We start from the raw sequence: 18,517 nt of genomic DNA, 5'->3' as shown, positions 1-18,517 counted from the left end.
ACACAGAAGGAATTAAGTAGGAAACAAAACTCTAAAATAACTCAAAACGTGTTTTATATTATAGATTCTTCAAAATATCCACTCCTGATTTTCACCACTGCTTTGCACACTTTTGGCCTTCTCTTAATGAGCTTCATGAGGAAGTCACCTTAAATGAGTTTTACAACCACCCTGGAGGAGTTTCCAGAGCTGCTGAGCCATTGTTGTGTGTTTGGGGGTCACCGACCACTGCGGGTGAAACCAAAGATCTCAAATAAGGACTCATCAGACCAAAGCACAGATTTCCACTGCTCCACTGTTCATTCTGTGTTTTGACCCAACCGAATCTCTTCTCCTTGTTTTTTCCTTAGTTGTGGTTTCTTGTGAGCCTTGTGAGCCTTGATCGTCTCAGCACTATGGTTTTTGCAACTGCACTTGGGGATGCATACAAAGTTTTTGCAGTTTTCTGGCCTGGCTGACCTATAATGGAGAACTGTCGTTTCTCTTTTCTCAGCTGATTACTTCTCGCCATTATATAGATTCTAACAGTTGTCAAGTAGGGCTGCCAACTGTGTACCAACCTGATGTCTACACAATAAAATGATGCTCCCGGTCTCATTAAGAGGGCAAGAAAGTCTCCAAATTACACATTTCAGGTGACTAATGAAGCTCACTGAGAAAAGGTCAAGGTTTGTAAAGCTGTCAAAGCAAAGGAAGGCTACTTTGAGTCTAAATTCTAAAACATATCAAGAGTTATTTTGCAATTTGTTTTTGCTACAGAATTCCATATAACTTGTTTCATAGTGTTTTATTTCTTCTACAATGCATAAAGTAGGAAAAATAAAGACAAAACATTAAATGTGAAGGTGTGTCCAATCTTTTGACTGGTGGTGTAATTGAGTGTGCTTCCGTGAGCCCCCCAGTGTTTTAAAGGTTTTTGATAACAAGAATTATCGTGTTTCATAAATGATGTGACAAAGACATTTTCATGCCACTGTGCTGTTGCTATAGCAACACTCCAAAGACATGTCTGCTTTATAATTGGGAGTCGTTTCGGTGTTATGCCTCAGGAACATCCAAGTGGTTAACTCAAACCTAAGCCCTTCTAAATCTAGCTCTTTTTTAAACGCTATTTTGATGGCAACCTCTTTCTTTTTCTCTTTTCAGGGGTCCAATGGGTCCAATGGGTAGCCCCAAACCAGGCATGCAACACGGGGGGATGGGAGGCATAGGTGGAGGAGGGATGGGAGGCATAGGTGGAGGAGGGATGGGAGGCATAGGTGGAGGAGGGATGGGAGGAGGAATGGGAGCAGGCATGGGCAGTGGTGGAGGAATAGGATCTAGAGCTGGGGAGCCCTACCGTCTGGCCACTCATGAGAGTCCAGTTTCCCCCCGACACATGCAGTCAAGTCAGGCCTCAGGTATGGGGCAGGGCCCTGGATCTGGATCTGGCCACGGGATGGGTCTCGGTCCGCCTGGGTCAAGCATGGGGGGTCACGGACACGGAGGAAGTCCCGGTCAGCACGCCTCCCGCCGAAACCTCCAAGTCGACTTCAGCGGTTCGAGAAGCGGTCGGTCTCCGTCTGCGTCTCCCGACCGCGGCGTGACGCCCACCTCACCGTATTCGGTGCCGCAGATTGCACCAATGCCGAGCAGCAAGCTGTGCCCAGTGTGCACCACCACAGAGCTGTCCAACCCACCGGCTGTACCCAACTACAACACCTGTACCCAGTGTAAGGCCACTGTCTGCAACCAGTGCGGCTTCAACCCCAATCCACACCTCACTGAGGTAGGCCATGTTTGACACATATTTATGGTTTTATATATTAATGTGGTGTTATTTATGCAATGATGAGATGGAATGAATCATTTTGCTATTTATTTTATTGACGATTTCGACGATTTCTGACATTAGGTAAGACATTATCTCTGAAGTACTCTGGAGCTCGAGTATCCTATAAAAGATTCAGCTAACATTTTAAATAATTAAGTCGTTGGGGCAGATAATCAATACATACCAGTCAATATTTAGACTAGAGTGGCACTAGGATTAAAAAAAAAATGAAATGAAGTCCAGAGTTCACTAACTCCAAAGATTGAAACAGAATCCCATCATCAAATTTAAGGCAACAGGAATGACCAAGGAATAAAAGCTGATTGGGACATTATCAAAAGCAAAAACAATTTAATCGTGCGACAGCTCTGGCCTTGTTATGTCAGCAGCAGTGGATTAACAGTTAAAACTGAACATCATCCGTTATTATCACAGCTAATCAATGTTCTGTGTGTTCTGGTAATCTAATGAACAGCGCCAGCCTCTGTTGTACTGCCTTCTGATTTCATTTGCATCAGATAACATTTAGCAGACTTATCCGGGCAAACCAAAGAGATTATTTCATATTAGCAGAACTGATGTGTCTTCAGGTGTCCTTCAACACTCATATTTTGATTAAATAATGCTGACTTGATGGGGAAATATGGGATGAAGAGGAAGACGGCTCCAGCTAGATTTAATCAGAAAGAGGTCTACATTTGCCTTATTATAAAGTGCTAAGGTCCTGAAATAAAAACAAATGAAACAGTTGTAATCGCTTTCACACATTCTACTTTGTGTGTGCTGAAAAAATGAAATCCTATTAATGTAAAACAAAAGGTGGTTTCAGCAGTATAATTAAGTGTTGAAATAAATAAAAACAGCTGTTTCATTGGTCCAGGTTCTCAACAACCCAACAAAACTTGAAAAACTAAAAACACCTGAATGTACTAGGAATTCCCAGATTTATTAGAAAAAAAAGCTGTAAAAAAACACGTCATAAAATAAGATTTCTTTCCAGCTATAACTGAGTTGTCTGACCCCTGTCAGACAGAGATGAACCTTTACTCTTTAAAGTACCGTTCACAGTTTATACAAGTTCATCTGGGGATTAACCTTAAAGGAAAAATCTCAGCTCAGCAAACACATCAAATGCTGCGATTTAATGGCTGAAGAGACGATGGTAAAGAAACCTGTTGCACACGGACTGTAATTATTTGGCTGTCAGATGTAGGCTACCATCCCCAGATTATTTTCTAAATTTATAATTGAATCAGATTTTATTTCAAATATGTAAAGAGCAAATAATGGCCAACAAATATAGTTTTTAAAAAGTTTTGTCGTTGACTTTTAGTGGCATAAACTTTTAAATTGATGTAAGGGTTGTAAAAAAAAAGCTCTCTTATTAGTACGACAACATTTCCGTAATCTGGTCCTGTTTGATAAACATGTGTGGGACGAACACTGACCCCTGTGGGATGCCGCAGGACAAATCCTGAAACACTAAACAACTTTTAAATGGTTTCTCTTTCACTTCACTCGTTGATCCCACTTTAATAATGTACCTGTTGTTTAATTCTAGAAATATTAATGATAATATTAAGTACTGGTATTCCAAAAAAAAATTAAAATAGTGATCTCTAAATTGTCTTTTATCATTGGTCAGTCTTTAACACACAACACTCAGCCCTCCAAATGCCTACATCACTGTTGTTTGTGGATCTTTTCCTTTAGAATTGTGGCACTCAGTGGAACTAGCAGCTTATTAATCAACAGCATCTCTGATTGAACCTTTCATTTGGAAGTCATTGTGTGTGAAGTTGCTCGTGAACATAACATGAGTCACACTGTTCTCATTAACACCCACACTGTGCATTTCTGGGTGATTTTTAAGTTTTCAGTGTTCAGAAAAGAACCCCAGGGATGTATTTTCATCCTTTCTCGGGGACAACAGTTTTTTTCCTTAAAAAAAAGGAGAGTTTGAGGCTTTGTAGAGGTTAGTATTTTGACGAGGTTTTTAAAAGCCATTAATATAATTTCATGAAGGTTCATAACTGAGCTGCTGTCTGTGCGTTGTCGGATTTAATTGTGACATTCAAAATGCAGTTTTTTTGGGGGGGGTCTCAAACGCACCACAGCTACTGTCATTTTCTCATTAAATATAACGAACTAGAACAAAACATAAACAACGTTTTCTACATATGTGAGCTGTTAACTTGCATCTAACAATAAGACAGAGAATACTTCCTCTCCTGGGCCAGAGTTCAGTCAAATGGGATATTTGAAATGCTTATATGGAAACGAAGCCTTTATTGTACCTCACACAGACTTCAGCCTTTCTCATTTGATGTCTTGTGTCAGTGGTTGAATGAAACCCTTTTTTGTGTCTGTAACAACAGACCATGTTTACAGTTGCGTAAGGCTGTGGAAGGATATGTGTCATGTCAGCACCTGCGGCACACCCGGTCAGCCTGATAGCAACCAGCAGGAAGCTGTGGAGAAGTTTAGGGAAGATTGGAAGTTCTGTTTTGAATTTCTTGTTCTGTCAGGAAGAAAGTATAAAGAGAACGCTGCCCCCTCCGTGTTTCACCTGCATCTTCAGCGTCAGCTCACGTTTGATCAGTTATTCTTAGGCGGAGACAGGATAAAGTGAGCTGCAAAAGGAGATAACAAACTCCTTCTTCCTCTCAGCTGCTCTATTTCCGTCCATCCCTTTCTTCTCCTCAGCTAAACAGGCAGGTGTTTGGCGCCAGCTCTGTTTCATAGCAACGTCAGAATATTGGTGCTTGATCTGACGCCACCGTTAATCGTCCCCATTTCTCAACATTAGCCATGCAGACAAAACCCTGGACTTCTGAAACCTGCCACCGAGGGGCCTCTCTTCACACCAACATTTAAAAACATTCCCATCAAACTTTCTGATGAGGCCTTGCCGGTCGACATTGAGACTAGTTTCCCTTTGGCAGATCTAAACTCTTCTGGAATGAAAAAGCCGAGGTTACGCCGGCGTTTCCTGAGTGAAGGGGATCCAAATGGAAGGCAGATGTGACAGAGACGGTTCCTCCACGATGGGACTGAAGACATTAGCCCCTCTTATTACCTCAGACACAGAGAGCATTCCAGCCCATTGAGCTTTGGAGCCTCTTCATCATGGATAATTGAATCTCCCAGCTGTAGGTCTCCCTGGCGTACCACGGCAATTTGATCGTTTTGGAAAAATCTTCATTCACATCTCTGTTTTTTTTTGTTGTTTTCTTTTTGCAGACTTCTCACACAAACCCTAGATTTCTGACAAAATACACCCGTGAGTAAACTCATGAATACGATACATACAAACATGCGGTGGCTTTTTATTGATAGCGTAAAATAAGCTTTGAGCTGATGCTAATTATAATAATAATAACAGTAGTAATGACACAGGTTACAGGAATGACACTTCAGTAATTACCTCTTCCACTTCAATGATATAATACATTTATTACCCTAATGGGAGTTTTTTTCCCCTTGCTGCAGTTAAGGCACAAAAACAAAGTTTCTGTCTATAATGACAAACACGACCTCACTGACCTGAACGGGAGGCTATATTTTCATCAGCGCAGACGCGGGATAATGACTATAATTCAGACGACACCTTCAGTGGGTTCCAGTTAAATATAGCGGTGGGCGTCAGCTCATCAGTGCTACATTGTTTTTTCCAGCGTTCTGTCCGTCGGGCAGCAGCTGCAGCCTGAGGATGTTTTAATATCGCTAATATAAAATCAGCTCTTCATCAGGGAAGGTGGTTGGAGAGTATTTTATCCTTATCTGCACACTGGCTCTGGCAGACAATGGGAAAATTAAGAATAATAATAACCCCAGAAATCAAAAACTAGCATCTGGTGATATTAAATGAGTATTCATTTGATTAAATTAATTAAAATTCAAAGCAACTTCCACTGAAATGCTTCATAATCTGTGTTTTGAACCAGAAATGAAAGGCTTACTGCTGGTATGTGGAAATTCAAGTGCTTATTGCCACATTTAGTCAATTAACTGCTATTAGAAGTCCTGAATTCTGACTTTAGAAGACTAAAGGACTGACCAGAGCAGTGGCAAAGGCTTGATATTAGCGATGGGCGGTGTTGTTGCTCCCGGGGAAATTCATCACGGGTGCCTGGATCTTGACACCTAATTAAGATTTATTTGACGCGGCGAAAGTGCCGCCTCCCGGATTTTCTGAAATGCACGTTTCCTTTTTTCCTTAAAGTATCCGGCCGTCACCCTGTCTGAGTCTCTCCCATCTTCGTCTCATTCTCTTTTCATCTTTCCTCCCTGCTCTCTGCTGCATCTCCTGCTTCCAACCGTCCTCTCTGCAACAACAGACACCATCCTCCCTGAGCCTGACATCTGGCTTCATCTCAGTCATATTATAGTTATCGTTATATTATAGAGGTATAGAGGTATAACTCTATGAAGGTGTCCACAGTGAGTGTGGACACCCAGTTCCTCCTCAACGCGTGCATTTCTTTTCCTTTTGTGTCATTTTTAAGGGTAAACTGTCTCATATGGTGTCAGATTGATAAATGCTGAAGCAGCAACACGCAGAGACTGCGTTCACTGATTTTTGACACTAAAGCCACCAGAAATGTTGCTGCTCGTTGCTGCTGTATGAAAGGCAATGCAAATATGTAGTTTATGTCCATGCTGCATACTGAGTAGCGACCTGAGGACATTTTGGCTGGTTTCTATGATTCCAAGGGTCTGTTCAGACTTGGCCAGATTTAGGGTTATACATCTAGTTCTGGGTTGGGGTTAGTTGCTGAGGAATGTCTGTGCATGTGTAGCTCACCATCTAACTGTACAACGCTTCAGCAACCTCCCATCAGGGGAACAGTGTTACTGTGGGAATCACAGCCGGAGTTGAACTCCAGTCTCTAAACTATCCTGTTCTTTACACTTTGTCGGAGTCTTGACTCTGAGTGGCCCCAGCAGGAATAAACCCTCCATCCCCATCGACGTTGCAGCCCCACTCGATCCCATTAAAGACAGAAACAGCACTGGCCTGACTCTTTTCATGCCCCCTCTTTCTCTCTCCGCCTCACACCTCCACTCTCACCATTCCTTCTTTGACACCCTTTCATCATTTTCATGCTGTGACCAGGGTAGCAGAAACCTGAGGCGAGCGTGTACGTAAGCGCGTGCGTAGCGAGATGATGACTGGCTCCTTCGGGGTGTTTACATGCCTGTATCTCCAGCAACGCAATGGAATACCAAGGTAGAGAAATCTGCTGGGAGCAGCCGTCACGGCAACGGCGTCGCCGGGGCGACAGCGGACACCTAACCCACTCATTGTTTTGTGCTCCTTCGTCCAATGCGGCATTAAATAAATCATCAACAAACCCAAATGCGGGAGAGGAGCCAAACTACTGTAAAGTTTAGTACCGCAGTCATCTGAGCTACGTCTCCTCCTTTTAGCGAGATTGCTTTTCTCCACCCACACCGACATCGCGCCAGTTGTTGAAGAGGTGTAAATGCGACTTTCACCCCCTCCGACAGCAAACAGTGGAAATGTGGAAACAGTTGCTCATTGTCTCGATGTCAACAGAGCATCTCTTGCTACTTTCCCGCCGTCGTTGCTCTGTGATTCTGTGTTTGCGGAGATAATGTTTAAAGTAAACACCAAAGTTAAAAGTTTCTCTCTAGGCCGGCACTAAATGTAAACGTTGTTTTTTCACCCATCGACCTGTTTAAGGGTCTCCTCAGGTTAAAAGGGTCATGCAAGCGCTGCTGATGTTTTGTTTCCATCTGGGTCATGGAGGAAGTGGAGTAACTCTTTTCCAATGAGTCTGTAGTGGACTTTAGCTGTATGGCTATTTAGCTGCTAATAGATACCAAGCTGCCTGATGTTTAAGCAGGTATTTGCCTCACAACAGTTTCATTCACTTTCTTTACTTTACCATTGCGGAGATAATGTTTTTTACCAAGAGGCCTTTTAAATGTTCTGCCGAATACCTGGTCTCGTGTTCAACACACCAAAAGACACAACAGCAAATACCAACGTAGCATTTGTGAGTCGTTGAGAATGTCTCACTAAAGTGGCGATGTGGGCAACGCTGGCTTGTTTAGGCATGTCACTGTAAAGATCGTTGAGAATTATTCCTGGCTGTAGCCCAGCAGAGTGGCTAGTCTGGGTCTGTGTGTGGAAATTCTGGTGTGTGTCCTCTAACAGTATCCGCCCAGTGTGTCTAACCTGGCACCACTCAGAGCCGAGCCCATATGGCAGATGAAGCTACCACAGAGACAGAAGTAGAGCCATGGAAGAGGGAGAGAAAGCTAGTCATTAAATAAAGTCATTAAATACAGTATAGACGTTATATACACGCTGATGGTTCAATTTCATAGACCAACACATTTAGTAATACCTAAAACATTAGCCTTAGCAACGGCTCACTAGCAAAAGTAAATAGAGCAACCGTGTACCTCATTTGGATCCCTGGAACTTTGAGGAAAAAGTGAAGCAGTTTGGGTTTGTAGATCTATGGATACGTCCCTATAACCCAAAACCAGGCACACTAACGGGGAATCATCATTTAGCCCATTTTAGAGGCGTGTATCGCATTGTTTGGTCACCATTTTTGGATGGTAAATCTTTGTTCCCACTTGACTCATCACCCTTCATTAAACAGGCTTTAACTAAAAGGTTTTCTCAGCCAGAGGGCCCCGTATTGTGATTGATGAGGATGTTCGGAGCTAATCCATCCTCCCCTCTCTTGTACGTGCTCCTTATATTTATGTCGCCTTATCACCCTCTTCACACGTTAGCATCCCCTTCTGCCCTTTCCTCGACCACATTTCTTCCCGTCTATAATTCCTCCAAGGTCTGCCCTCAACACCGGGGGAGGAAGAGGAGTTAACTTTGCCTGTGTTTATATGGGATCAGGATCTATTCTCAGAGGGGGTGAGAGCGAGGGGCAGAAACCTGGAGGGATGAGGACTCTCCCTACACATGCATTAACCATGAGAGAGCAGCAGAGCGCGAGCTGGGATGAGCGAAGCCTTGGGCACCCACCTGGAGACACACACACGTGCGGGTTGCAACGCCCCCGGGGTCTCTGCAGCAACACGCCTGCAGAAAAATAAACATGCATCCAGACACATCTATATTTTAATCGGCTCGCGTGAGGCATGCGTGCGCTCACGTGGAGGCAGACATTTCTAATGAATATTTAATGCCAACTGAGTCAACTACAAACCTGTCGGCGTGCAGGATTCTGCATAAAAATGCACAGCAGAAAAAAACCTGCCATCCACAAAATGCACTTATTTGCTTAAATCATGATGCACTAAAACAGGGGCCACAAACGCCGGTCCTCCAGGCTCCGGGTTTTCTGACCCACCAGATAGGGAACCCTTTCACCTGGGTTCCCTGTTGCCTCTTGGGAGGATAGAAAACCCGGCTGGATTGTGGCCCTGGAGGACTGGGTTCTGACACCCCTGCTGGGAAAGATTTGATGATGACACACATGACTGTAAATGATTGGAAGTGAAACCCTTTCTTCATCCCTCCCTGATTTATGGGCTTTCTAAAGTCTGATCTGTTGCTTACTATCAATTGTAAAGCAATCTGACTTCGCCAGAGGAGCGCTCATGTCCAAGTTGCTCAGACCATCGCTCAGAGGCTTCTCTGACCTTTTATTATCCAGTTTAGTGCAGCTCTGGAGCAGCCCGACCAGAAAAAAAAAAGGAAACTGGGCGAGCTGACAACAAAGTCAGCCTTGGCGGACGTCAGGGCGGAGGATGTTGGTGACAGAGGCGAAAAAGAGGAAGAGGATGGACGAGAATGGAATCAAAAAATCAGCAAAAGGCGGGCCAAGATAGCGGAGAGCACTTGTGGAGAGGAGGAGGCTGCTGGATGACTCCCGGTTATAGCGGTCAGCATGTGAAGCCACTCCTGAGACGCTGTTCACCTAATAAGGTCAGGTTGATTAGAGCCAGGTCAGCGCCTTTTAAACAGACACGTTCCAAAACTTATTCTGCTGGGTTTTTATTGCTTTTAAAGAGTAACGACAGGGGGAAAAGTACCCTCCCCAAAGTGTCAACAATGCTGCCGCTGCTGCTGGACTGAGCTGGCTCTACTCTAAAGACTCTAAAGAGCCTTTAACACACACCTGCTGTGGTCGGATCAGCTTCCGGACGTGACGCGCGCTGCTCGTCGTTTCGCTCCCTGGCTGTGGGAGCTGTTTCAGGACAACGGCGGAGACGTTTCGCCCAAATTCCACCCGTCCACACAGGGGTTTTGATTCCCCCCCCCTCAGAACGGCTGCTGCAGCTGCGCGATAAGACTGTTTGAGGTGGAGGTGGCCCCGTTTCATCCACTCTTCTAAACCTCAGCAAACAGCGCCTGGTGGATGGTGATTGATTTTTGTTTTTATCAGCCTTTAATACAAAACGGTCTCCACGTCACCAGAATGATAAGTGCTGCATTTTAATCTTTGTTTAATCTTCATTTTCCCTTACAAACAACAGACATTCCCAACAAATGATTCTTGGAACTGTGGAACTACATGAGTGGATCCAGATGCAGGTTTCTTTATTCATGCAGGTTACATTAAAGCCTGTCTCCTGTCAGAACCGGGACCAGGAACCACGCTAGAACAAATGACTGAACAAGCTTTCTACAGGAAGAACTTAGCTAATTGGCTAATGAGGAGAATTAGCGATCCGGGTCGGGCTCATTATTCCGTGCGTAAACATAGACTTTGGTGTGTTGAGAATGTTCTGATTAGACTCAGCAATGACATAAATAAGCTGTTTGTTTCTCAGCTGGAGCTTCACCTGTCAATCACACACAGACAAACGGATATTTCACCAAATATATTCACACTGGTGATCAAAGGAGTGATGGAAAACAGGGATGAGCATGCTAAAAGAGATAGTATATGCGTTTCAGAAGATTTCTGCATGTGTGTGTGTGTGTGCGTGGGTGTGGGTGTGGGTGTGTGTGTGTGTGTGTGTGTGTGTGTACTGCTGTTGCAGTGCCATTAGTTCTTGGACGGAGTCTTTCTGTGTGACTCTTATCATTCAAAGGTTCAGATCCGTCTCGGGCTCTCGGGGTGGGTCGGTCAGCATTTTAATCAACCTATTCTTTATTATTAAACTCGGGAGGTTCTGGTGCCGCCTTTGTAGTCCAGACAGTGTTTCTTATCTAACATTGGAAACAGATATTAATAAGTATGAAAAGCGCTGAGGCACTTCTGCCTCCGTCTGAGCAGGCAGGACGCTGGTCCTCTGCAGGCTGTCAGGTCCTGTTGGTCTGTTTAGGGCATTTTTAATGCCGTTATGTTAATTCAGCATCTAAATCTCAAGGATCTCATCCGTCAGCGTGTTTGGTGTGTCAAGTGGAGACTCACATGACCCCCCCCCCCTTTAATCTCACTACTTTGTTTTCATTTTGATGACATCGGTCTTCCTGATAGTGTTTAGCCGCAGGTCTTTCGGCATAAATCTTCATAAAGGGCGTTCATTAGACTTTAATAGCTAACTAGTTGCCTTAAAAACTTTAATTAAATTACTCAAATGAACTTAGTCCCTATCAGATCAGTCAAATTAAAGCTTTACAACAGACATTAAGCACAGATAAACCCTGTTTTCCAAAGCCACTCCCGCCTACTGTAGCGTTAGTGACACTCCTGTATTTCTAAAGGGATTGGATGGGTGCAACCTTCGCTCTGTAATGGAGGTAAAGATGGATTCTTCTTTTGAGAAAGGACAATTATGTTGGTTTGGGTTAAGATTGTTGTTTTTAGATGAGGTAAGCTTATGTTAAATATTTCTTTTCAAGGTTACAAACCATTAAACCAATGGATGTTGTCCCGAGTACACACGCACACACACACACACACACACACACACACACACACACACACACGTATATAGATATAGATCTATGACTTCAAATGAGAAGGCCTCTGCGTGTACCTGTATTATTACCTGTCAAACCTCAGTACTTCATCCTGGGACTCCTTCCAGGAACGTCCTCCCTCCGTGTGGAATATTGATCAGGACATTAGCTTGCTGCTGTGATCGTGAGCGTCCAGACAAACTGTCACTTTAAATAAGTTCAACCTCTGAAAGTCAACCTCATCGTCGAGCACAGAGTGAGCTCACGCTATGTTTTTCCTCCTCTTTTCCCCCATGGAAGCAAGGCCTTGACTTTCCACAACCTCATTTTTGTTACTTTTCTTTATCGTCACACTAACACATTAGTACCTTGAATCTGCTCGATTCGTCCACCTTCATTCGTGTTTAGTTGCATGTTTCTACAGTTGCATGTGGTGTTGGAGGGATGGATATCATTGAAAAGGCTGATTACTAGTTGAGAGCAAGTTGATTTCCTGGAACACACTAAAACTCTCGTCTCTGCTTCGGTTTAATTGCAAACGTGTGCGCTGGCGTTGTCAATTGAAGGTCAAAAAAGCCAAAGTTGGGCCTAATTTGAATATATTCATACAGTCCACTGCATGAGAGGAATGAAAACGTGTGGCTCCACATATACGTAGGTAGCTCAGGCCGTCCAGCTCATTGGACCCCTGCTGCTCCTTAGGTGCTTGGTAACGCACAACTGTCGATTCCTAATGAGTACATGCGAGCAAGTCCCTGCTGTCCCCCTGTGAAAGGGAGAATGCAGGCAGGTGATGTGAAACACCCTCAAATCTGAAGAAACCTGCTTGATAAACACACTGCATTTACATGAACAACAAACCTCAGCGCATGTCTGACCCAGACCTCGGCCCCTCTCTCCTTCCCTGATTTCAGCAACCCTTGTTTGTGCGTGTACCTTGCTCCACCGCTCCTCTGTACGCGTGTGAATAAAACGGCTCCATAAATAATCCCAACCCAGCCCTGAAAGCGTCTGCTCATCTCTCCCCTCTTGTTTTCCCCAACTCTCCACATTTATCTTCTCCCCACGCAAACACGCCTCTCCTCGCTCTCTTTGCGCTTCCATTTACCCTGATGGGCTGCAGATCGCTGTGATAGACAGGTCTATTAACAGCTAGCTTGTCCCTATGTGGAGGGGCAAACGGCTTCTGCAGGAGCAGTGCACGAGCATCGCATTAGGCTGTGTCTGCACGTGTGGCGTTAGCGTGCTAATGTGTGCGCACGGCCTGCGTAATTGTGCGTGTGCATCCTGTTTCCATGACAGAAAATGAGCTGCTCAGTCAGACCGACCAACCACTTTGCTACACCTGTGGTGAGCTTAATTTACTTTACAATTCATGTGACATTTGCAGCCAACCGGAACCAATTACAGCTAGCTGACATTTAATGTAAATGGCTTTTAATTGCTGCATGTTACTATAATAAGAAACCAGTAGGAACTGCTATTCTGAAGGAGAAAGCCCTTTAATCTGTTGAATCAAGGTCAATGTATTGTGTCCCAGGTGGTCAACAGAATAAAACCGTACTATTTGAATGAGGCAAAACTCTTTCATTCATTATTAATTCATCATTATTTAATCTGACACTAAATTGCTACATTACCACCATTGCCTCAAGTTAAAGTCATATTTCAGTCTCCTTTAAGCTGGGATCGAGGAAAAGAGTCGAGATTTTTGGGTCAGCTCTGAAAATGTTGCATTTTGACCTGTAAACATATTTGTATATTTGCCTGTAGCGTGTGGAGTCACATACGTGTAACCGCTGTAATAAAAGCACGATAACACAATGGTGACGCACGGCAGCGTAATTCAATGGGAGTCTGACCAGGAACAAGCTTCAGTTTAGAGAAAACTGATGTTAATGATGCAGATAATTATTATAGAAACGGTGGATTTGTGTTATTTGTGGAGAATTGTGATGGTGGAGAAAGTGAAGGAGGAGCAGGAAGACGCCTGGTGCTACCAGAGCTTCCACACACGGTCTTATAACACAAGCTCCAGTGGAGCTGCCTGCAGTTTAGGATTATGGCCGGCTGAACGGTTCCCAGGCTGTGGTTGTGAGTGAGCCCAGTTACCTATAAAATAATATCTTAGAACTGAGGAAAATAAAAATGAGATAAAAACATGAACAGCTTTCCAGGAACGTGGAGAAATCTAAATCACACCTCCGATTCCCTTCGCTTTAGCACCTCTTTTAACACAAGTGGTATTTGGGGAACTGGGACGTGAACATTTAATGCTGACAGGTAGTCGCTGGAATGTGTGTGAATCACATCTGTGAACGCTCTGACTGGGTGTGTATCAATGACAGCCTTCGCACGACGCAGCCGCAGGAAAAAGCTCATCCTGCCATCAAGACAGAGCGGCAAAAATCCTTTTATTTCTCTTTCCTGTAGGCGGAAATGTGGATTGTGTGTGTGCTTGTGTGTGCGTGTGAAGGATTTATGACGGCTGTGGGTATGTGGGACTGAGATAAACCCATGAGTCTAAGGGGGAAACGGCACTTCACTGAAATATGTTTCTTTAGTATTTCAGAATTTATACTTAAGGCTTGTTTTCTTCTTCCGTTAGCTTAATCTAACAACAGTTTAAGCTAAAATAGCGTCTGCTGGTACAACAGAATTGACTAGCAGAAAAATTGGATTTGCAGTCAGCCATGTTTCAGTAAAATTCAAAGGGAAATGAACGATTCTTTTCAGTCCTCATTGCTGACTCTCTGGAGCTCATCAGAGCTTATTTTCCTTCTTTCTGGACACAGTTTTGCAGCCGTCTGCTCTCTCGTGAGACACTCGCACAGTCCTGAAAACGGTGGAAATGATGCAGCTGGTGACGTGGATTGTTCCCACGTTGGGGCAGCACCTGGACTCAGGTGCTTCCAGGTGCAGGAAGCGCCCATGCTGATGCACACCAGAGAAAGTTCTGCCCGTGTGAAGCTGAAGCTGCTGCTGGGGCGGTGTCTGCCTCTAATGGCTACGTTGCTTTTGTGCTGACTCACTGGAACGCTGTCAGGATTTACTGTCACCCTCGAATCATCGTCACCATTGTCAGTAAAGCCCGAGTCGTTTCACACAACACTTCCCAAAACTACGCTCAGCCATTACTGACCGTAAAACCAAAGGACACCTCAGTAAAATATGGAACGGCAGCCCACATGCAGAATGCCACGTCAGATCAATATGAGACGATTTGTTGTTTCCCACCTGTTGTTATGTGTCACCCGCATTAAAACTAATTTTATAAAGAATCCGCTCTGCAGTGGAGGAAAGCTTATTTGCTCTTGCTCTCCAGAGCGAGCTTAGCATGATGAGGAGCTAAAACCTGTCATGATTTAAAGGACTGCTGACTCGCCTTGCACCACTATTTGCTGCCCGTCTCCTCCCTTCGCTTCCCCGTCCCTCCACCTTCCACCACAGAACACGCTCCATCTGAACGTCCGATATGATGTTGCTTACAAAGCAGGTTGATAAACAGGGCCTCATTACCGTCCCCAGCTCCCTCCCTATCTGCTCCATCTCTCTCCAGTCCTCTCCATCTGAAGTAATTATGGCTGTGCAACATGGGAGGAGTAGGCGCAAAATTATACTTTTAAATCCTCTTCTGATTTAGCTATTCAGGCAACGAGACCTACATTTCTAACCTGATCAGAGAGGGGCTGGAAGAAAGAGGAATGGAAGGAATATGGGGGGAATGCTAAGGAGGTGGGGGAGCAGAGGCTGCAGTTGCTGAGCAATAACATATATCATAACATATAGGATCTGTGATGGAGGACATAAATGTTCCGCCTGGCATGACAAAATGATCATGCGCGATGTAGTTTGTGCGTTGTTCATTCAGATTCATAGACGGTGCTCTGGCACCTCACAAGAAATAAGTTTGTGGGGGAGGAAGAAGAGGAGGGGGAGGAGGGGGAGGGGGCGGAGGTGCGCGGACAGCAGCTGGGGTGATACAGTCCATTTGCGCACTGCATTATGGGTAGGGAAAGGGATGGGAGCTGCACTTGGAACATGCAGAGATTTATGGCTTCGGTTGCAGAGGAGCTGAAATAAGGATATCTGGGGCTGCCGTGGCGGCTGCGTCGCTGCCGTAGGGGGAGGGAGGACGGGCAGGTTGTTGCAGTTCACTCTGGACGTTGGAGCCACGAGGACTCAGACAGCCAGATGAAGTCTAGACACATGGGAGGATCAGCTCACCTCCACAAGAACAGCAGAAGGACAGGAGAGGAGACGGAGGACGGGTGATGCTTTTATTTATAGCTCTGGAACTGTGTCTCACTTTTATCTGCTCCTGCGTGTCCGTGCATGCATGTGTGCGTCTCCGCGTGTGAGGGATGAAATGCTCTTCACTAAGGTTGCTGTTTCAGCGCGGCAATTGCTCTGCACTATAGTCAATTTGTGGTTGATTTACCCCTCGCTGCCCCATTTCTGGTTGATTAGAACTGCTCTCTCTCTCTCTCTCTCTCGCTGCACTGGTGCTTTCCACTGGAGGAAAGATGGGGCACATCCTATGCAGAACCATCCGAATGCTTCGTCTCTTTCATCCTTTGAAGTCGGCTGAATAAATACCACTGCCTGTCGGTGTGTGATTGAGCATCTGGTCTGATTTAGCTGTGGTGTTTATTCAATAGCTCTTTGCTTTCAATGATATTAATGATTCATATTTGAGGTGATGTTCATTTTTATAGCCTTTCTGTGGTTTGTGCAACGTCAATCATTACAGCAAACTGGCAACGTGCACACTTAGATTAGATTTTTAACGCAGACGTTAGGCCCCTTTGATGCTGGTATGGGTGGAGAAAGTCAGAGCTTTGGATTTAGTAAAACCAACCTGGAACTGGAGAAACACATTTCTTGAGTGATGAATCATTGTAGCATGTAGCATCGTAGCAGTTGTATGGCTGGTAGGTGATTGTTGATTAAGTTGGACTTGTGTTTGGTTAAATCAGTCATTTCCTGTCAAATGTGGAGATGCTGCATGTAGGCCAGGGGAGTAGCCTGACCAAATGCCCCTGTACCTACAAGAGAAAGGTTAAACAAATTGAAATCTCTCTTTTGTGTCTGCAGGTCCAGGAGTGGCTGTGTCTGAACTGTCAGATGCAAAGAGCTCTTGGCATTGATATGACGACACCTCGCTCCAAGAGCCAGCAGCAGATTCACTCTCCGTCCCACCAAGCCAAACCCATTGTCCAGCCCCAGCAGCCCACGCCTCAGCCAACACAGCCGACAGCAGTGGCACAGCCCAAGCCTCCAGCACACAGTCAGCCCACCCAACAACAGCATCAGCAGCACCCCCAGCCCTACAGTCAGACTCAACCCTACTCCCAGGCCCAGCAGTATCCCCAGTCTCAACAGTATCCCTCATCTCAAAGCCAGCCATACGCAGCTTCTCATTCAGGACTGCAGACTCAAGCTCATACATCCCCAGGTTTGCAGAGACATCAAGGCCCTGGTGGTCCCCAGGCTCAGACAGGGAACTATCAGCAGGGTGTAAGGTCCGACTCATACTCCCAAAAAGCTCCAGGACCAGTTACAGGCCCAAACCAGCCTGGAGGACCAAGGATTCCACACCCTGGCGCTGTGCCTCTCCCTGGCTTGACAAAGGCTCCTTCCCAGCCTGATCTGGGTCGCGGCTCTCCGATGCACCAGTCCGTGGCACGACATCACGACCAGACTAGGAGCGCTGGCTCCTCCCCAGTCCACAGGCCTCCGAGTCAGGCCCCTCCTCCTGCTCAGGATGGGTTGACAAAATTGTTTGGTTTTGGGGCATCGCTACTTAATCAGGCAAGTACCCTGATAAATGTTGATCCTCTTCCCACTGCTGCAACCCAGCCAAGCCCAGCACGAGGCAAGGTGGTGTTCAGCAATGCAGCTCCTGACAATAAGCAGCAACAACAAGGGACCCCTTTCACCAAACCCTTTGGTATGGGTGGGCCCCATGCTCCAGCTTCCATGAGTGGCCCACATGCCCAGAGCCATATGGGTGGCCCACAATCCCAGAGCCAGATGGGTGGCCCACATGCCCAGACCCAGATGGGTGGCCCACATGCCCCAAGCCAGATGGGTGGCCCACATGCCCCAAGCCAGATGGGTGGCCCACATGCCCCAAGCCAGAGGGGTGGTCCGACCCAAATGAGTCAAATGGGTGGACCTCAGCAGCCAAGTCAAATGGGGGGCCCTCATGTGTCCAGCCAAATGGGAAGCCCTTATCAGCAGAGCCAAACAGGAGCTCCCCGAATGGGTGGACCCCATGCACCAACCCAGCAGCAGCAGACCAGTATGCCTCATCAGCAAGGAATGCCACAACAGCAGTTGCCTGGCCACCTCCAGAAAGGCCTGCAAGGACAACAAAACCAGAAAACACCTGCTCATATGCAGAAAGCGCCACAAAAACAGGAGCCCGCAGTGGCCCCTGTGCCAGCACCAGAGCCTGCTAAGCCTAAAGTGAACTGTCCTCTTTGCAAAACAGAGCTGAACATTGGCAGCAGCGACCCACCGAACTACAACAGCTGCACACAGTGTAAAAGCCAAGTGTGCAACCTGTGTGGCTTCAACCCCACCCCGCACCTGGTGGAGGTAAGAACATACCTGAAATATTCTGTTGCATGATGCCACAAATGCACCAATACCAGCGTGATCAGGTTTGAGGAAGAAATTGACAAACACACAAATTCAGGCTAATTGGTTCCTACACGGTCAATACAAGACAGTTCAAACAGAAGTTCATCTTCCTGTTGCACCTCCTCAATCACTACATTTACATCTCTCACTCCAGTAAATCGATCTGTGGTTGTAGGTGGGAGCAACGTATTGAC

General features: G+C 45.6%; 1 protein-coding gene across 1 annotated transcript in view; it reads left to right on the top strand.

Annotated features, from left to right (window-relative positions):
* The window catches only part of bsna (bassoon presynaptic cytomatrix protein a), an 82,313-nt gene that overhangs the window by 14,975 nt on the left and 48,821 nt on the right, over window positions 1–18,517 (top strand). Inside the window, exons 2-3 of the mRNA XM_029833906.1 lie at window positions 1,147–1,768; window positions 16,770–18,278. Coding sequence (XP_029689766.1) covers window positions 1,147–1,768; window positions 16,770–18,278 — 2,131 coding nt within the window. The remainder of the gene's footprint in view (window positions 1–1,146; window positions 1,769–16,769; window positions 18,279–18,517) is intronic.

Source organism: Takifugu rubripes, chromosome 3 (assembly GCF_901000725.2).
Source record: "Takifugu rubripes chromosome 3, fTakRub1.2, whole genome shotgun sequence".
NCBI lineage: Eukaryota > Metazoa > Chordata > Actinopteri > Tetraodontiformes > Tetraodontidae > Takifugu > Takifugu rubripes.
The sequence above is the reverse complement of the archived record's forward strand: the minus strand, read 5'-3'. Positions and strand labels throughout refer to the sequence as shown.